General features: G+C 45.2%; 1 protein-coding gene across 4 annotated transcripts in view; it reads right to left on the bottom strand.

Moving 5' to 3' along the window:
* LOC117509345 (diacylglycerol kinase delta-like) overlaps nt 1-21566 on the bottom strand; it is a 275606-nt gene that overhangs the window by 209325 nt on the left and 44715 nt on the right. For all 4 annotated transcript variants that reach the window (XM_034169013.1, XM_034169012.1, XM_034169014.1 and 1 more), the window contains 11 exons: nt 19705-19809; nt 19330-19462; nt 14056-14162; nt 13848-13973; nt 13656-13758; nt 13411-13573; nt 13198-13306; nt 12625-12764; nt 12205-12289; nt 7973-8067; nt 7783-7882 (listed from right to left, as the gene is read on the bottom strand). In XM_034169013.1, coding sequence (XP_034024904.1) covers nt 7783-7882; nt 7973-8067; nt 12205-12289; nt 12625-12764; nt 13198-13306; nt 13411-13573; nt 13656-13758; nt 13848-13973; nt 14056-14162; nt 19330-19462; nt 19705-19809 — 1266 coding nt within the window. The remainder of the gene's footprint in view (nt 1-7782; nt 7883-7972; nt 8068-12204; nt 12290-12624; nt 12765-13197; nt 13307-13410; nt 13574-13655; nt 13759-13847; nt 13974-14055; nt 14163-19329; nt 19463-19704; nt 19810-21566) is intronic.

Raw genomic sequence — 21566 nt, 5'->3', positions numbered from 1 at the left:
GATGGACAAGACTAAGAGTCAAGCTTTCAAATGAATTAAAGCTCTGTCTGGGTTTTTGATTAATTAATAAGCTGGAATGGAAGATTGCTGCTAATCCTCCGCCCCGGCCCGTGCTACGAGCATTCTGACAGTTAGTGTGACTCGGGGGTGTTGACTCATTTAAACTAACATATTCATCCTGCTGTAACCAGGTTTCTGTAAGGCAGAATAAATCAATATGTTGATCAATTATTATATCATTTACCAACAGGGACTTAGAAGAGAGAGACCTAATGTTTAATAGACCACATTTAACTGTTTTAGTCTGTGGTGCAGTTGAAGGTGCTATATTATTTTTTCTTTTTGAATTTTTATGCTTAAATAGATTTTTGCTGGTTATTGGTAGTCTGGGAGCAGGCACCGTCTCTAAGGGGATGGGGTAATGAGGAGATGGCAGGGGGAGAGAAGCTGCAGAGAGGTGTGTAAGACTACAACTCTGCTTCCTGGTCCCAACCCTGGATAGTCACGGTTTGGAGGATTTAAGAAAATTGGCCAGATTTCTAGAAATGAGAGCTGCTCCATCCAAAGTGGGATGGATGCCGTCTCTCCTAACAAGACCAGGTTTTCCCCAGAAGCTTTGCCAATTATCTATGAAGCCCACCTCCTTTTTTGGACACCACTCAGACAGCCAGCAATTCAAGGAGAACATGCGGCTAAACATGTCACTCCCGGTCTGATTGGGGAGGGGCCCAGAGAAAACTACAGAGTCCGACATTGTTTTTGCAAAGTTACACACCGATTTAATGTTAATTTTAGTGACCTCCGATTGGCGTAACCGGGTGTCATTACTGCCGACGTGAATTACAATCTTACCAAATTTACGCTTAGCCTTAGCCAGCAGTTTCAAATTTCCTTCAATGTCGCCTGCTCTGGCCCCCGGAAGACAATTGACTATGGTTGCTGGTGTCGCTAACTTTACATTTCGCAAAACAGAGTCGCCAATAACCAGAGTTTGATCCTCGGCGGGTGTGTCGTCGAGTGGGGAAAAACGGTTAGAGATGTGAACGGGTTGGCGGTGTACACGGGGCTTCTGTTTAGAACTACGCTTCCTCCTCACAGTCACCCAGTCGGCCTGCTTTCCCGGCTGCTCGGAATCTGCCAGGGGGTAACTAACGGCGGCTAAGCTACCTTGGTCCGCACCGACTACAGGGGCCTGGTTAGCTGTAGAATTTTCCATGGTGCAGAGCCGAGTCTCCAATTCGCCCAGCCTGGCCTCCAAAGCTACGAATAAGCTACACTTATTACAAGTACTGTTACTGCTAAAGGAGGCCGAGGAATAACTAAACATTTCACACCCAGAGCAGAAAAGTGCGGGAGAGACAGGAGAAGCCGCCATGCTAAATCGGCTAAGAGCTAGTAGCTACGCTAAGCTAGCGGATTCCTAAAAACACGCAAAGTGAATAATGTGTAAATAATTTAGAGGTGATTCAGCAAAAGGAGTGCTTTAGTTAAGGCACGTAAAGATTACACTGGGAAACAAATCGTAATCTAGATAACTAGATCAATCTAACTGCGCAGATTAAACAGCTAACAGATACAGAAAAACACCGCTGTGCTCCGGAACAGGAAGTGATACAATACCGCAGTGAGAGACAACCACCAGTAGAGGCAAAGACCAAAGTCATCCACCATTGCAGCGTCGGCTCGCAGCCGCCGCAACGCTCTGCCACAGAAAAAACACCTCTGTTGGAAGCCTTAAGGACAAGTTGGAACATGTCCAGCTGTTAAACAATTTCTCATATACTCACTCCACTGAAAGCCATCAAAAGCCACCTGGATTTTACAAATGGTTATCAACACGGAGGTGTTTTTCCTGTGCCGCCGCACCGCGCCGGCTGCATCCCGACGCGCGGACCCGCCCGCACGCCTTTCATTAAAAAAATCTCCTTTAACAGTGGAATATCCGGATAAAATGCTGAAACCGACTTCTTCTGAAACTTCTCTGTTCTCTCACGACGTCCTGGATCAATAGAGCCTGAAATGTGGAGGTTTTCAGCTTGAAACAGGCTGACGACGGCGCCTGAGAGCGCTGCGCGACGTCTCGCACTGTGGGAAGTCCTTAAAGCGACAGTATCACCTCAAAATCTCTCATCAGCCGTTAAAATTTTCACCGAAAACCAGCTTAATTTTTTGAACCGTTTCCACTTCGATGTGTCTCTCAGGTTTAGAAAAAATTTTGATCAAACAAAGCGCCAGTCTCTCAGCAACTTCTCAGACAAAGGAATTCCGACGAGGGGCTGGATGACTCCTCCCACAAGGAGTGCTCACAGGCGAATGACGTCACCGACAGGCGTGGAAAAACTCACGCATGCGCACGAGGGTTCAAGCATGTCTGACGTAAAAACATATGAATGAAATCCATATAGTTTTTGAAAAAAATAAAAAGGACCTATACTTTATTGACAGACCTCGTACATATATATATATATATATATATATATATATATATATATATATATATATATATATATATATATATATATAGCAATACACGCCTCAAACAGGATACAAAAAAGTAAACAATCAGAGTCAATGATATTTAGTGGAATGATATTTTCTAAAAGCAGACTGCTGTTATGTGTCGGACGCAGCTCGGAGAACCGACCAGCGTTTGAAGGACCCAGTATGAAATAAGCAGAGCACGGTACAAAGGCTAACTGAATTTAATACATAACAGTGATACAAAAAATAACAAAAGAAAGTGCGGTCTGACGTGGTGCGCTCCCAGCAGCGCTAACGGTCCGGAGCCAGAAGCTGTTCGGACCCAAGGACCCCGCCGACACCCCCCAGGTGGCCGCAACAAACCGAGTCTGTGAAAGAAGGAACCATTATGTGAGTCCACACTCTACACACAGAGAGAACACTTAAAGGTGTACAAACAGCAAACACTTCCTGGCTTGATTACTAATCAGCTTCCCAACCTGCAGGCATGGAACATCCAGTTCACAAAACTCCACTGCAGTGGAAGCCGATACATGACTAACATACAGCTCAATATAAAAAGGTGTGAGGGACACCACATTTACTGACTGTATAAATGTTAGTCACAAAATCTAACGTACCTCAGGAAGTGTGCTGACGAGCGTGAGACCTCACCCCCTCCTCTTTCACAGACCGTGCATCAAACCCTGGACGTTCTCTGCATCCACTGATGATGAGATGGCTCCCGAGACGACGATGTCACCCGTCTGGTCACAAGGTCGAGTCTCTGGCAAATACACACTGTATACTCCAGTCTTAAATGCCACCATGTTCCAATCCATATAGATGCACCTCAGCTGTGAGTCCTGACGAGGCGCAGGTGATCAGGGTGAGGTCCTGATAACCTCAGCAACACAGCCACTCAGTCCCAAATGCAAGCCACCTGGAAGGAAAAACAAAAGACAGAAACAAAAAGGCAGCCAGGCCCCCCAGCCATACAACAACTGCAGTGGCTCAATGAGATTATTCTCAGTAAGATAGTCTATGAGCTGCCCTGACACCACTTTTTCCAAACTTTTAGAGCAAAATGATAGATTTGATATCAGCCTATAGTTTTTCAATACACTAGGGTCAAGATTAGGTTTCTTAAGTAATGGTTTAATCACTGTAGATTTGAAACGTTTAGGAACAGATCTAGAAGTTAAAGAAAGATTAATAATTTCCAGCACAGTCGGCCCAAGAGTGGACCACAGGTCCTTAAACAGTTTTGTTGGTATAGGATCAAATAAACAGGTTGTGCTTTTTGTTGACATTACGAGTTTCGTCAGCATGCCTAGTGAGATACTATCAAACTCTTTAAATCTAGGTAATACCTCAGTAGTGGCGCCCACCTCAATAGCAGGGTGTAGTGGCTGGGTTAAGGCATGCTGGGATATGTTTAACCTGATGTCTTCTATTTTCTTCTCAAAGTAATCCAGGAAATCTTGTGCTGTAAAAGGAGAGCGAACTACATGTGGTTGTCCATGAATAATCAATCAATCAATCAACTTTTTTCTTATATAGCGCCAAATCACAACAAACAGTTGCCCCAAGGCGCTCCATATTGTAAGGCAAGGCCATACAATAATTATGAAAAACCCCAACGGTCAAAACGACCCCCTATGAGCAAGCACTTGGCCACAGTGGGAAGGAAAAACTCCCTTTTAACAGGAAGAAACCTCCAGCAGAACCAGGCTCAGGGAGGGGCAGTCTTCTGCTGAGACTGGTTGGGGCTGAGGGAAAAAACCAGGAAAAAGACATGCCGTGAAGGGGGGCAGAGATCGATCACTAATGATTAAATGCAGAGTGATGCATACGGAGCAAAAAGAGAAAGAAACAGTGCATCATGGGAACCCCCCCACAATCTACCTCTAAAGCAGCATAACCAAGGGATGGTCCAGGGTCACCCGATCCAGCCCTAACTATAAGCCTTAGCGAAAAGGAAAGTTTTAAGCCTAATCTTAAAAGTAGAGAGGGTATCTGTCTCCCTGATCTGAATTGGGAGCTGGTTCCACAGGAGAGGAGCCTGAAAGCTGAAGGCTCTGCCTCCCATTCTACTCTTACAAACCCTAGGAACTACAAGTAAGCCCGCAGTCTGAGAGCGAAGCGCTCTAATGGGGTAATATGGTACTACGAGGTCCCTAAGATAAGATGGGACCTGATTATTCAAAACCTTATAAGTAAGAAGAAGAATTTTAAATTCTATTCTAGAATTAACAGGAAGCCAATGAAGAGAGGCCAACACGGGTGAGATATGCTCTCTCCTGCTAGTCCCCGTCAGTACTCTAGCTGCAGCATTCTGAACCAACTGAAGGCTTTTTAGGGAACTTTTAGGACAACCTGATAATAATGAATTACAATAGTCCAGCCTAGAGGAAATAAATGCATGAATTAGTTTTTCAGCATCACTCTGAGACAAGACCTTTCTGATTTTAGAGATATTGCGTAAATGCAAAAAGGCAGTCCTACATATTTGTTTAATATGCGCATTGAATGACATATCCTGATCAAAAATGACTCCAAGATTTCTCACAGTATTACTAGAGATCAGGGAAATGCCATCCAGAGTAACGATCTGGTTAGACACCATGCTTCTAAGATTTGTGGGGCCAAGTACAATAACTTCAGTTTTATCTGAGTTTAAAAGCAGGAATAAGTGTTGCCACAGTGTCGAACAAGAACTTTGAGTTATAGATAGATATAGATATATATTTTATTTGCCAGTTTAAAACTGAAATTCATTTTGCATCCCTGGGAGGCTCCATTAAAATCATAATAAATACACCACATACATCATTTCTAAATGGATGGCTCTGTGGAGCCGGGACCATCGTGTGCAGTTTCTCTGGTTATCACAAGAGCTGGACATCAGCCATTTTCTGGCAGATTTCACTTTTAACAAGAGATTTTGTCATGGAAAGCCGCGCGGAGGCTTTGTGCGTCACGACCGATTCGCTGATGAAGCGAGACAAAGGAACACCTCCGTTTTGGAGTGTTAGAGGACAAGTTGGGACAAGCCCAGCTCTCCACAATTTCTCTTATACTCACTCGACTGGTAAGCACTTAAAGCCGAGATAGGCATGAAAATGATGTGGTGCTTTCTGCCTCTTGATGGCGGCTCCAAGCGCGGCGCGCCGTGCACCATTGTGGGCCATCCTTAAAGCTGTAGTAACACTCCTTATTCTCTGTGAAGCCCGTAAAATTTTCACCGAAAGTCAGATAAATTTTTCGAATGGTTTCCAGCTACCTGTCTCTAACAGTTTCTGAAAAAATTCTGATGGAAAAAAAGACCAAATCATTCCGCCATTTTCTGACAATGAAACAACGACGAGAGGGGTGGAGCAGTGCTCACTCAAAGCCTGCCCACAGGTGAATGACGCAACCGACAGGCGTGGAAAAACTCACGCATGCGCACGAAGGTTCAAGCTTGGCTGATGTAAAATCATATGAATCAAATCCATATAGTTTTTGGAAAAAATAAAAAGGTACAATACTTTTCTAACAGACCTCGTATATATTTCTTCCGCAGCTTACAAGTTGTCATGATACAACTTTTACTTTTGTGTTATGTCTTCAAAATCAGTCTTTTGCGCGCTCTCCACCTGTGTTGCCACACAGCTTCTGCTCTTAGCTGCTCCACTGGAGTTATTATCTTCCATGGCTTTAAACACACATCCGCTTTCACGCAGTCAGCCAAATTTTAACTTTGTGTTTGTCCAATATTGACTGAAAAATCACTCTTTTGTGAGCTGGCGTTCTGCCTAAATGCTCATTTGAAGCATGATGATGAGTCACTGCCTCAGTGCGCACACACAGCGGCGCTCATGTGATCCATTAATTCCAGAAGTGATTAGAGGTGTTTTCAGCATCCAAGGTTTGGCAGAAAATGATTAATCCACTACAAAATAATTATCTTATATAGAGTCCAGCGCACAGAGCAGGTGGAATTGTGTGCGCAAGAGGAGAGCCGCTCCAAAAACAGCCTCTCAGGTCCTGCGAAGGTGACAGGTGCACGGATAATGGGCTTTTAGCAGACTTGTAAGCACCACGTAAATGCCTCTAAGCCATCGCAGTAACTCGAACACAAACTGCGCCACGATGTTGTTGCTAAATTTTGAACTCCTTGAAATTAGCGCCACGCTCAGAGAGGAGCCTCGTTAACTGAAGATAATGCCTCTAAGAGCCACGAAACTCCCACGATAGTTGAAGAAACCCTCTCGTAGCAAAGAAAACATGCTGCGTGGCTCCTTCTTCATCCTTCATTATTCGGTGGGACCTAGGCTTTAGCTACTTAATGTGTTATTTTGGATTCCCCATTTTGGTGATTTATCAAGATTGAAATTCATCCAAAACAGAAGTGTTCAGATATTTGCAGCCCAACAGTAATAACAAAGATTAAGTAAGCCAAACCCACCCAAAAAGCTTATTTTTAATGAGGATTTTTGCAGAGCACCTTTCTTTGATTCCTACTCCGTCGTCGGTTCCTTGTTTGGGGACTTTTGAGTGACAAATTGCCCCAGGGTGCTTCAGTGTCAAAATGCGTACAGGTTGGCAGGTCTGGTTTCTGAAGTTGAGAAACATCTTGGAAGAGCGTAGGAGGATGACGGTGTCTTCAGGTTCCTGGTGCTTTCAGTTGTGCTGTAGGACTGCAGCACCTGAATGCCTGACTGGATGTCTTTGGTACGAGGTGTCTGCAGAGTTTTTGTGTACCAATGGAATGGATTCATGTCCAAAGAATGGTCCCAGATGGACTGCTTGTGTTGTGAGAGAGCATCAACAACGGAAATGGAACCATGTGGTGTCCTTCCCTGAACAGAGGTGCCTGCGTGCTGAGGACCCACCAACTGGAAGTGGCCAAGGACACGTCCATGTCACCTGGCTGTGGTGCTACATGGCTACTGTTTGGAGACTGGTATGACAAATGGACTGCATTTATATAGCACTTTTCCATCTGCATCAGACGCTCAAAGCGCTTTACAATAATGCCTTACATTCACCACAATGTCAGGGTACTGCCATACAAGGCGCTCACTACAGACCGGGAGCAACTAGGGGACAAAGGTACAGGCAGCTGATCTGCCTGCATGGTTGCTAGTCAGGATCCTGGATGGTGTGTCAAAGTGTGGTGGATGTGACATTTGTGTCTAATGTTCAGAGCAGAGGAGATATTTTGACTAGAAATGAAACAAATGCACTTGCTCAGATTTTGTGTTTATGTACGACTGCAGCTGTGCTGCAAAAGTTTTGCCTCACAAAGACACTTCTATATCAGTTGTTTGGTACCTTCTTGGCCATGGCTTCAGATTCCTCTGAGTTTTCCATGTTCTTCTCATAAGCTTTACCAATGCGAGCCACAAAGTCCTTCACAGTTTCACACAGAACCCTGAAGACACAGATAGACAATCAGGTAGGACAAATTAAAACCACACAGACAAACAGACAGACAGACACAGACAGGCAGACAAAGTCATACTTGGCAGAGGAGATGACAACAGAGTGCTGGTCTGAGGTCAGGATCTTGGACAAGTGAACTGCCACAGAGTCCTCGTAGGTCAGGATTTGCTGAACCTGGACCAGAGACAGAAGAGTACATAAATCCAACAAATGTCCTCTAAGGTCTGGCAGCATGCACTGGTGTGGGATGTCCCAGCATCCAGCACACGGCAGAACCACGTGGGGTCCAAAGTAGAACCCAGACAGGTAGACCAGGGTTCGATTCACACCTCCAACACCATCCAGCTACATGCTGCAGCCACATCATACATGAGCAGATCCTTGGCCTTTCAGATACATACTTTATTGTCATTGCAAAAGTAGAACAAAAGTTAAGCTGCAGCCTTTCAGTGCAAATATAAACCTGACTAAACCACATGCAGACTTAAAAGGTGTGGAGAAGAAACGAAAAATAGCATTTAACAGAATGAAAGAGGTGTGTCCAGAGCGAACATTAAAAAAGAAAAAAAAAGTATATAATAGTAGAAAAATGTATATATATATATATATATATATATATATATAAAGAGAAAAGTATGTACAAACTGTGGATATTTGCACATAAACAAATATTTCCCTCATTCCAAATATGTCATGTGACCTGGCTGTTTGGTTCCATTCAAAGCTCTAAGAGCAGTTGGGTAGAAACTGTTTTTCAGTCTGTTTGTTCTTGTTTTAATGGTCCTGTACCGTCTGCCTGATGGCAGCAGCTCAAACAGAGAGTGTCCAGGGTGGGACGAGTCCTTTAGGATGGTGTTGGCTCTCCTGAGACAGTCAGAGCCGTGAAGGTCCCTCACTGTGGGTAGAGAGCACCCAGTGATCTTCTCTGCTTTCCTGATGATGACCTGGAAAGAGCGTCACATCTCACAGGTCTTCCAGAGGAAACAATAATTTTGCAAACTCATTCCAGCTGCTGTCAAGGATCCTCTGGAGAGACCCAGCACACAGACGTGTCAGTGACGTCAGTGGTGAGAGTCTCAATCTCACACCCACAGAAGTACCAGGACCCTGAAGACCACAGACATCAGGATCACCAAACATCTGTGCCCATGATCCTCAAGACTCCAGATGGTCTAACCAGATGTTTTTTGATAGATGAAGCATAAAAAAATAAATAAATAAACAGATAAATCAATAAAAATCATTGTTAGGTGCACCTCTCGAAACAATAAAATACAAATAAAAAATTAAGCCACATACATGTAAAGGAGATCTGACACTATTTTGTTTTGGTTAATAAGAAGTTGGTGTTTTGTATAAATTACGTCTAAAATAAATTCCACAAAAATGAAATTTATTCTACATGTGTTTTGTGGACTTGGAGAAGGCATATGATCGGGTACCCTGGGAGATACTGTGGGAGGTGCTGCAGGAGGACGGAGTGAGGGGGTCCCTTCTCAGGACCATCCAATCTCTGTACTCACAAAGTGAGAGCTGTGTTTGGGTGCTCAGCAGTAAGTTGGACTCCTTTCCAGTGGAGGCTGGCGTCCACCAGGGCTGCGCCTTGTCACCAATCCTGTTTGTGATATTCATGGACAGGATATTGAGGCATAGTCGGGGGGGGGGAGTGTCCCAGTTTGGTGGGCTCAGGGTCTCAGATTCAGATTCAGACAACTTTATTGATCCCTAAAAGTGCAATTCATTTCACACCCAATTACCTCAGACAAATATACAGCAATTAATCCACAATTATTACTAGTTGAACATAATAATGGCACACACCAGAATTAAAACAACCGCACATATACATTTGATTGTTTATGTACGCTAAACTGAAACAGTCCGTCATCCGAATTGAGGAAATGTGAGTGTGGGGGGGCCGCAGCAACACGTGGTTGCACAGCCATCTTGGGGGGGGGGGGGGGAATGGGGAGCTGCAGCAGCTAAAGCCACGCTGCGTCCCAGAGGGGGAAGGGAGTGGCGTGAGCGGGGGCTTGGATGGGGACAGGAACACAAAGGAGGGGTAGGGGTGGGAGCATTCGTATCAGTCACTGTCCATGTGTGAGTGGCAGATGAGTTAAGTTTATGTCAGTTTCTGTCCGTGTGTGCAACGACTGGAGTTGCAAAAGATAAGAAGGCACCCAAATGCTTCACCAAAGCCGTAGAAATTCTTATGGAGGAAAACAACGGGCTGATAAGCCTGCCATGTTTATGGTTAAGCAGAGAAAACACATTTGCAGCTCTCATGAACAACCAAATCTAATTTATGAGAATTCCCTGGTCTCCAACATATTCCTTTGCATCACTGCTTTTTGCAGATGATGTGGTCCTGTTGGCTTCATCGGCCTTTGATCTCCAACACTTACTGGATCAGTTCACAGCCGAGTGTGAAGCGGCTGGGCTGAGGATCAGCACCTCTAAATCTGAGGCCATGGTTCTCAGCAGGAAACCAATGGATTGTCTACTTCGGGTAAGGAATGAGGTCTTGTGAAGGAGTTCAAGTACCTCGGGGTCTTGTTCACAAATGAGGGTACAATGGAGTGTGAGATTGGCCGGAGATTCGGCGCAGCAGGGGCGGTGTTGCATTCGCTCTGCCGTACTGTTGTGAGGAAAAGGGAGCTGAGCCCATAGGTGAAACTCTTGATCTACTGGTTAATCTTTGTTCCTACTCTCACCTATGGTCATGAACGAAAGAACTAGATCACGGGTACAAGCAGCCAAAATGGGCTTCCTTAGGAGGGTGGCTGATGTCGCCCTTAGAGATAGGGTGAAAAGCTTGGTCATCCGTGGGGAGCTCGGAGTAGAGTCGCTGCTCCTTCGCGCTGAAAGGAGCGAGCTGAGGTGGTTCGGGTATCTGGTAAGGATGCCTCCTGGGCGCCTCCCTAGGGAGCAGTTCCAGGCACGTCCAACTGGGAGGAGACCCCGGGGAAGATCCAGGACTAGGTGGAGAGATTATAACTCCACACTGGCCTGGGAACAACTCGGGATCCCCCAGTCAGAGGTGGTTAATGTGGCACGGGAAAAGGACGTCTGGGGTCCCCTGCTGGAGCTGTTGCCCCACGACCCTATCCTGGATAAGCGGTTAAAGATGAGTCATTGAGTGATGAGCAAAACAAATTCCAGTGGCGTTTAGAATCAAGACGGGCATGTGTGTGTTGAAAATATTCTTATCTACCAACAACGTCTGTTGTCGTCTGAGGCAGAGCCTTCAGCTTTCAGGCTCCTCTCCTGTGGAACCAGCTCCCAATTCAGATCAGGGAGACAGCCACCCTCTCTACTTTTAAGATTAGGCTTAAAACTTTCCTTTTTGCTAAAGCTTATAGTTAGGGCTGGATCAGGTGACCCTGAACCATCCCTTAGTTATGCTGCTATAGACGTAGACTGCTGGGGGGTTCCCATGATGCACTGTTTCTTTCTCTTTTTGCTCTGTATGCACCACTCTGCATTTAATCATTAGTGATCGATCTCTGCTCCCCTCCACAGCATGTCTTTTTCCTGGTTCTCTCCCTCAGCCCCAACCAGTCCCAGCAGAAGACTGCCCCTCCCTGAGCCTGGTTCTGCTGGAGGTTTCTTCCTGTTAAAAGGGAGTTTTTCCTTCCCACTGTAGCCAAGTGCTTGCTCACAGGGGGTCGTTTTGACCGTTGGGGTTTTACATAATTATTGTATGGCCTTGCCTTACAATATAAAGCGCCTTGGGGCAACTGTTTGTTGTGATTTGGCGCTATATAAAAAAAATTGATTGATTGATTGATTGAACAACAGTTATGTAATGGCTAAAACCACTCTGTAAAGTGATGAAGACATGAAAATGTGGCCGGTGGCATCTGGCAGGATTCAGAGGATCCTACGATGGTAAACATGCAAACTGAGCTCAGGAAATGTAAAGACACTCTTTAAAGCGACTCGTCGTTTCGTTTACTGCTGGGCTCCTTCACGTTCCACCGAAGCTGTGACCAGGAGCTCCTTGTCCTCGTTCATGAACTCGGGTCATCGTCGAAGGCAGCCGCAGATTGACGTGCAGTGTTTTGTGCTGGCCTGAGATGCATCCACAGTCCTGGATGCAGTGTTCAGGATTCATGTTCAGTGTTCACTGTGTTCAGGATGGGCCGGTGAGGACAGGAAATGATGTGGACACATTTCCTGTGAGCATTCCAGTGGTGCTGCCTATCTCTGAATTTCAGTTTATTTATAAAATCGTAATGTTAAAAAAGAACTGTTCCTACATCAGAGTTCCAATAATCACCTGAGTAAAAGCAGGAAAAACAACATTACCTCAGAGTCGTCGCTGCAGTTGTCTGTGACGGTGGAAGCAGAATATTGTCGTGGAAACTTAGTCTCATAAACCATAATACTCCACCTACAGATACAAAGGGCATTGCAGCTTTAATCCTGCTTAAATGACTGAAGTTATACCTGTCTGCTCCAGATCCAACATTCTCCTCCCCTCTGACAGAGCAAGGGACCGGGAATTAACCACTTCCCAGCATCATCCTGGAACAATGTGCTGTTACTTTGACATTTAAGACTTCTAATGCAAAGCATTAAAAGCAAAGGAAAATGGCTTATTAACAGCAGCAGCAAGAGGAAATAGGAGAAGGCCTGTTCGGACGCTCGGCAGACATGTCCACGGAACCGCCGCTGTTCCCGTCACTGTTCCTGCTATTTGTCGTCTGACATTCTGCTGTGTATTACCTGTCCAACATCTTCGTACTGGCTCTTTCCAGTTTCTCCAGTATTTCAGGGAGCTGGGTGTCATCATCGCAGGCAGATCCCCAGCCCAAAACCCGTGCCAGGTCATTCCCAGTACCCAAGGGCAGAACGCCAAGCTGGCACTGTAGCAAGAACCACAGATGAATAAATCGCTGATCAGGTACTTCCATACTTGTCAGGCTGAATGCATTAGGTTATTTATAACAATACCAAATCTGTCTGAACTTCCTGCAGTGAAAAATGGCGTGCCTCAGGGGCCAGGTCTTGGCCCAATGCTATTATCTGTACGGGTTGCACCACTGGGTCAGATTCTATGAGAGATCTTTTCTATGCTTATGATATGCTGATGGACATCGCCCTTTGTGCAGGTGATGTGTCCCACTTTGCAAAACTCAAAGCCTCTTTGTCCGCACTGAGACACTGGATGTCATCTAACATTCTAATTATGAAACTCAGATGAAACTGAGGTGAGGTGATCCTTTCTGCTCGACATGTATATTTACTTGATGATGTTATACTTTCGCTGATTATGTGATGCATGGATCATTCTGGTACCTGCTTGTGCAGCATGAGAGTGTCAATCTCAGACAGAACCCAACCCACGCTGCCGTCACCTCCACACACCAGGATCCGAAACGTATCAAACTTCTGAAACAGCCGCAGACTGAGAGAAAGGAAGACGGAACATGAATAAATTCTCAAATAATGCTAACTAACATCATCATTGTCCTTCTGGTTGCATATAAAGGAGATACTCTGTGTACTCACCCCAAGTGTGGGCCCCCGTTCATCAGGTCGAACACCTGGGCCGGGTTTAGCAGCTGTTTGAAGCGTCGCAGAAACTTGACGCCCTGGTTGTCGCCACTCTTGGAGTTGACAAAGACGAGCAAAGGACTGGTGCAGGACGGAGGACAGGACGCCTTCCAGAAACCTGGCAGTGAACATCAGCACAAGACATTTAAACTCACCTGATAAGAGTTACAGCAGCATTATGGGATGTCTGCGCATGTCACCGTCAGAGTCGACGCTGTTAAGTGCTGTAGGGGGGATGACAGACACTTTACACTGTCCCAGAGGACACTTGGAGGACAGCTGCTCCTTACAACCTGAATGCACCTGGACCAAATCAGAGAGACCATCTGTATGAGCTGACTGTATTTTACTCCTTTTGTCTACCTGTAAGAAATCCCCATGGAAATGCTCACCATGGCTTTGCACCAGAGACACCTGAGGTCCTGGAGGCGGAGGACGCTGCCACACGTTTTATCACAGACGCTGCATTTAGCTGAGACTGGAAGATTGCCCTCCAGCCACTGATGAGGCATCGACACCTGATGATAGCAAGGAAATGGGGAAGAGATGTTCACGGTCACTGCTCATGTTCAGGAACATTTAGTATGGTGACAGACTCACCCCGTCTTCATCCTCGATGATGTCCTTCCCGATAGAAGACAAAGTTGTCCACTTACAGTTGTTGGTGGCTCGAACTGCACAGCGCTTATGAGCCTTGAACTTACACACTGAAACACAAATATCGCAGCATTCATGTACTCTGTGTGCTGTTTGTACTGCATATAAAATGTTTTCTGTGTACTCTGTATCTGCTCAGAGGACACACAGCTCCTCTGTGGAGATATGCAAGGCAGATCCTCCTCCCACAATGTATGTCCACCAATCAGCTGTAAGCTACTGATACTCAGTGACATCACAAAAGTGGTAAAACGGCTCAAGGTGGGCTGAAGGGCTCCTGGTGGGTGGACATGACTTTCTTCCGGTGCTGCAGACAATATTTTCTTCCATTTGGGAGAGCGATAACATCCCCAACAGACTGGACTGCACCAACCCAGGGGGGTATTGCGCCGCTTTCAGCAAGGCAACATCCCAGTTAGCAACTGGAGCAGTCTGGTTCTATGCCCAAGACATCAACCATTGATGGCATCTGAGGACTGCAATGGCTCGCTGAATACAAGCAGAAATATTAGCAGTGTGTCTGTGCATGCTGATTTTCACTAAGCGTTTGCCTCCAATAGTCCCGCTGCTCTCCGGGAGATCCTGTAAATTTGTGCCAGTCCAGCTGCTGGACACGGCAGATGGCCCAAACACAGGTTCTGTGAATGTTGTGCTGAGTGGATGCAGAGTCTCTGACTTATTCCCAGTGAATTTTGGCATTCATCAGGAACGTGTTTTGGTTCTGTCTCAGATCAGTTTTTACATGGACCAGGTGTTGGGTAAGGTCCTGGAGTCCAGTAACTCAGGTGGCTTTGTACGTGAATGAAGATTCACAGACTCTGACTTTGTGGGTGAATCACTGGATGCCCTGATTGCAGCAATACAAAAGGTGAATGAAGAGCTGGGAGCGTCTGGGATCAAGATGAATAGCCAACCTTCCAATGACTTCCTGAGCTCAACCGTCACAGGCATAGCCACATATGGTCAAACATAAGTGTCAAACATGTTGAGAGGTTGGGCATGACGTTCACGTCTTGGAACCTCAACCTTTGAAATCAACAGTCCTTAATGTTGTAAGTCCTTACATGCCAATCTTGTGGGCTGGATTTTGAATTTTTTAACTGACAGCACACAGAGTGAGCGTGAACAGAACTGTTTCGGATCAGGTTATATCCTCCACTGGTTCCCCACAAGGATGTGTGCTCTCTCCACTTTTGTTCATCCTCTATACCAGTGGTCTCCAAACTATTCCAGAAAGGGCCGAGAGGGTGCAGGTTTTCTTTGCAGCCACTGACTTCAGCAGGTGATTTCACTGATGAACTCATCCCACCTGTTCAAAGGGATGTTAATCAGTGAAATCACCTGCTGAAGTCAGTGGTTGCAAAGAAAACCTGCACCCTCTCGGCCCTTTCTGGAATGGTTTGGAGACCACTGCTCTATACAAACATGTGCAGTTACAAACAGTTATTGTCAGCCTGCTGAAAGACAATGACAGGAGTCATGGCCAAGTTGTTACTGATTTTCTTGACTGGTGCAGTAAGTCTTTTCTTGAGATGAACATTTCTAAAACAAAAGACATGATTACTGACTTTCGTAAAAACGGTTCTCCCAGTCAAGAGGCAAGTTTTAAAAGGTCAGACAGTGGAGTGTGTCAGCACATAGAAATATCTTGGAACTGTCATTGATGACAAACTGAACTTTGAGTCTAACTGTGACGCTGTGTACAAAAAGGGACGCCAGTGCCTCTATTGTCTGAGAAAACTGTCCACTTTTAACACTGACAGAACCATGCTCACCTTGTTTTATCATGCTTTTATAGAATCAGTTTTATCCTTCTGTCTTGTTTCATGGTTTGGAAGCGTGTCCCTCAAAAACAAAAATTGTTTAAACCAAATTGTGAAATGGTCGAGTAAGCTGATTGGAGCGTCTCAGCTTCAGCCAGAATCCCTGTACAGAGGGTCGCTGGTTCCATTCTGAGACGACTCCCACCCTCTTCATGGTGAGTTTCAGCTGCTCCCCTCAGGTCAGAGATTCAGGGGACCAGCTTGTAAAACTAAATGTTACAAAAACAGTTTTGTACCAGCAGCCATCAGTGCTGTAAACAAGTAACAGAAACTTAAATATAACTTATGTATTTATTTTTTGTATAGTCTCTTTTACTGTGTTTTTATGAACAGCACATTTTTCTTTTTATTTATTTATTTAGTTTTTATCCTTTTGGCTTGGTATGCTATGTTTTTAGACTTTTTAACCTATTGATGTTTTAACTCATCTTGTTTTTATTCTACTTTGGGGCCGTCCTTGTGGTTCTTTTTAGCTTTTTTGCACTGTTGTCGCTTTGTCTTGTTCTGTGTTTTGCTATGTGTTTACCAAACGAGATGACTCACTCACTGTAATCTAATTTTACCCAAAGGTATAATAATAAATTGAATCTGAATCTGAACCGTCATGTCACTGCACAGAGATTTTTGGTTTTGTAGCAGAAGGAAGGTCCAAGTCTTCATGGTTGACACAAGTGCATTAGACCATACCCAAGTGAAGCACCTTGAGGCAGCTTTGTTGTGAATCTGCACCATAAAAATAAAATAAGCTGAACTAACATGAGCGCCTTAAACAGCAAAACCACATGAATGTTGTGTTTTTTGGCTCATTACATTACATTTTCTAACGCCATTATCCACCAAAAAATGCCTCATTCCGCAGCTCTCCATGAGACTCATCGTTGAGTCAGTAGCATTCGGTAAGAGAGGCTGCCGGACATGAAAGTGCAAAAAAGAATGACAGGGGAAATGCTGGTAATAGTACAAACAGAAAGACTGCCAAGGAAAACAATGGTAAATGCCCAAACAGAAAGACCTCCAGGGGGAAACGATAGTAAAAAGTCCAAACAGAAAGACCGCCAGTGAAAACGCTGGTAATAGTCCAAACAGAAAGACTGCCAGTGAAAACGCTGGTAAAAGTCCAAACAGAAAGACCGCCAGTGAAAACGCTGGTAAAAGTCCAAACAGAAAGACCGCCAGGGGAAACGCTGGTAATAGTCCAAACAGAAAGCCTGCCAAGGGAAATGCTGGGAAAAGTCCAAACAGAAAGACCATCAAGGGAAATGCTGGGAAAAGTCCAAACAGAAAGACCACCAAGGAAAGCACTGGTAAAAGTCCAAACAGAAAGACTGCCAATGAAAACGCTGGTAAAAGTCCAAACAGAAAGACCGCCAGGGGAAATGCTGGTAATAGTCCAAACAGAAAGACTGCCAAGGGAAATGCTGGGAAAAGTCCAAACAGAAAGACCATCAAGGCAAATGCTGGGAAAAGCACAAACAGAAAGACCATCAAGGGAAATGCTGGTAAAAGCCCAAACGGAAAGACCACCAGGGGAAACACTGGTAAAAATCCCAGAAAGACCGCCAGGGGAAACGCTGGTAAAAGTCCAAACAGAAAGAGCACCAAGGAAAACGCTGGTAAAAGTCCAAAAAGAAAGACCCCCAGGGAAAACGCTGGTAAAAGTCCAAACAGAAACATCTCCAGAAAAAGGCTGGTAAAGTCCAAACAGAAACTCTCTTCTCACCTGTTCATCGACTCTGACGGTTATTAAGCACTACACCAAATCCAATGAAGTACGGACACTGTGTAAAATGTAAATAAAAACAGAATACAATGATTTGCAAATCCTCTTCAACCTATATTCAGTTGAATACACCACAAAGACAAGATATTTAATGTTCAAACTGATTGTTGTGCAAATATTTGCTCATTTTGAAATGGATGCCTGCAACAGGTTTCAAAAAAGCTAGGACAGTGGTATGTTTACCACTGTGTTACATCACCTTTCCTTCTAACAACACTCAATAAGCGTTTGGGAACTGAGGACACTAATTGTTGAAGCTTTGTAGGTGGAATTCTTTCCCATTCTTGCTTGATATACGACTTCAGTTGTTCAACAGTCCGGGGTCTCCATTGTATTTTGCGTTTCATAATGCGCCACACATTTTCAATGGGCGACAGATCTGGACTGCAGGCAGGCCAGTCTAGTACCCGCACTCTTTTACTACGAAGCCACGCTGTTGTAACACGTGCAGAATGTGGCTTGGCACTGTCTTGCTGAAATAAGCAGGGACGTCCCTGAAAAAGACGTTGCTTGGATGGTAGCATGTGTTGCTCCAAAACCTGGATGTGCCTTTTAGCATTGATGGTGCCATCACACATGTGTAAGTTGCCCATGCCATGGACACTAACACACCCCCATACCATCACAGATGCTGGCTTTTGAACTTTGCGCTGGTAACAATCTGGATGGTCTGTTTTCTCTATTGTCCAGAGGACACGACGTCTATGATTTCCAAAAACAATTTGAAATGTGGACTCATCAGACCACAGCACACTTTTCCACTTTGTGTCTGTCCATTTCAAATGAGCTCGGGCCCAGAGAAGGCGGCGGCATTTCTGGATGTTGTTGATGTTTGGCTTTCACTTTGCATGGTAGAGTTTTAACTTGCACTTGTAGATGTAGCGATGAACTGTGTTAACTGACAATGGTTTTCTGAAGTGTTCCTGAGCCCATGCGGTAAGATCCTTCACCCAATGATGTCTGTTTTTAATGCAGTGCCACCTGAAGGATCGAAGGTCATGGGCCAGATTCTCTGAATCTTCTGATTATATTACAGACTGTAGATTATGGAATCCCTAAATTCCTTACAACTGAATGTTGCGAAACATTGTTCTTAAACTGTTTGAGTATTTTTTTTTTCATGCACAAAATTGTGATCCTCGCCTCATCTTTGCTTGTGAATGGCTGAGCCTTTTGGGGATGCTCCTTTTATACCCAATAACGACACTCACCTGTTTCCAAATAACTATTCTTTGAGCATTCTGCAACTTTTGTCTTTTGTTGCCCTGTCCCAACTTTTTTGCAGTGGGGTCGGTAACATTCTGTTACCAACTGCACAAACCCACATGCTTAGGAAGTCGTGGAGTTTACTGGAAAATAGAGCTCCCCTCAAAGCCACTGTGATTCCCAACCTGGCAACTTTCTAGCCTTGGAGATGGCCTGATTGATTGCTGAGGTGGTTGCGATCAGGCGCTGAGGACAGTTGTGCACTGTGCTGGATGTGGCATCTGAGACAGAACCTGATCTGTGCACTGTGCAAAATGTGTTCTCAGTGTAACTTATGTACTTTCTGAAATGTGTACTGCATGTTCAGTGTACTTCATGTATAGTCTGTTGTCAGTGTACTATGCATACCCTCACAGGACAGGCCGTGTGACGTGACGCCCGACAGAGCTTCTCTGCACACATTGCAGTACGTTGGCCTGGCGTGAGAACATGTGTACCAATTATGCATCCCACTGAAATGGTCCATACTGTACTGGGTAGACTGGAAAGAGAGACACAGTCACTACTTCATAAAGTACTTATCGTATCCTGCTGATATTATATCTGCAACATTTATGAGGACAGAATATCTCCCGTTATGACAATGATGCTACATTTACCAGTACTACAAGTACTTAGACTGTCTGAAGCTACATTTACCAGTACTACAAGTACTTTGACTGTCTGCAGCTACATTTAGAAGTACTTGCAGTAGTTTGACAAACGGCCTGGACTGGGACAGACCTCGTAGTTGTGCCTGTTCTGGACACTGCGCAGTGCTGCCATCCACTCCTCCATTTCCTTCCTGTTGTCTGCACACAGAATCAAGCGTCTGCAGGGCGTGATGACCTAAAAACACAGATTCCTGTTAAGTGTCTGACTTCTCTGCAGTCAGGCTGTGTGTGCGTGTGGACTGCGTGATGAGCCAAAGCTCCACACAAACGCCTCCTTCTCCTTGATGAACTTCCTGTTCCACACAGATCCCAACTCTCCCCCGTCACTTCACTTTTAACTAAAAGGACAAAATGAGACAGTGGATCCATCCTCCAGCACCGACCCAGAGATCAATCCGAGAACTGCACAGACAGAAACTGCTGCATTTATATCAAGACAGAAAACAAAGGTCCACTTTGCTTCAAAGTCTTTTAGACTGCTGCACTCACTTTCAGTGCTTCATTTATTTATTCATCGTAACCTTCTGTCAAGCTAACACCACCTACAGTCAACATGACCTTTTTAAAAATGGAGTTTTGTGCAAGAGGACTATTACAGTGGAGTCTTCTCATCCTTTCAACATAACAAGGGACCCCGGCTCTCTGTGGATCACCATCTCAACGAGAAGGAAGCGGAGGCGGTGTAGGGAGTGCAAGCAAAAACGGTGATGCCGCGCCGGGGGGGCGAGCCAAGCTACGTACGTGGCCACACAGAGCACCGCTCACCTCTCCCTCACCAACGTAAGATCCCTCTCTAATAAACTGGATGAACTGAGGCTGCAGGCGGCTTCAGATAACGCAGTGCACATTATCACGGGTGATTTTAATCATGCAGAATTAAACTCAGTGCACTCCAGGCTTCATCAACATGTAAATGTGCCACAAGAGGAGAAAACACACAGAATCAAATTTACACCAACATTAAGTGACGCGACAGGCCGGACCTGCTCCACATATAGGACAGTCAGACCACATCTCTCTGCAACTCAAACCTGCACATACCCCCTCAGGAAACCCACCAACACCACCATTAAGACGGTGAAAAGACAGCAAGACGGGGCTTCAACAGCACCGACTGAGACGTTTTTGAAGATGAGGACCTGGGCGCGTTTACAGACACTGTACTGTGTTACATTAAGAACTGTGTAGATACGCTCACAGTGGAGAAACACATCTGGGTCAAAAACCCTGGATGACCAGTAGCTGCTGAAGGAGAGAAACTCCAGCTTCAGAGCTGGTGACAGGGCTCTCTACAGCATAGCCTGCACCAACCTGAAGAGAGCCATCAGGAAGACCAAGGAGAACTTCAGGAGGAGGATCCACAACCACCTGGACACCAACAACAGCAGGTAATCCTAGATGGAGGTCCAGCACCTCACCAACTACAAGCTTGGCATCAGAGCTGCTGCTGTCTGATGTCTTGGTGCAGTGGGCAGGCGGTCAGGAAGTGGAGCTCGGTGTCCACCTGGTGTTGTGAGCAGTGGGTGCACAGTCTGTCTTCTCTGAGGGGCCAGGTCTGTGACAGCCTTTCTCCATGGCCAGGCTGTGCTCACTGAGTCTGTACATGGTCAATTTCAATTTCAATTTATTTTCATTTATATAGCGCCAAATCACAACAAAGTTTCCTCAAAGCGTTTCACACAAGTAAGGTCTAACCTTACCAACCCACAGAGCAAGAACACAGGTGACAGTGGTAAGAAAAAACTCCCTCTGATAATTTCAGGAAGAAACATCAAGCAGACCAGACTCAAAGGGGTGACCCTCTGCTTGGGCCATGAGCCAAATATAAATTACAAATAATTCACAAGATGAAAATACAGGAAATGCTGAAGGTGCAAAGGACAAGAGGGTTACAGAAACAGGCACCATACCCATCTCTGGACGGAGCTGCAC

This window comes from Thalassophryne amazonica, chromosome 4, assembly GCF_902500255.1.
Source record: "Thalassophryne amazonica chromosome 4, fThaAma1.1, whole genome shotgun sequence".
Lineage (NCBI taxonomy): Eukaryota > Metazoa > Chordata > Actinopteri > Batrachoidiformes > Batrachoididae > Thalassophryne > Thalassophryne amazonica.
Note: the sequence above shows the minus strand (reverse complement) of the source record. Positions and strands in the feature narration are given on the sequence as shown.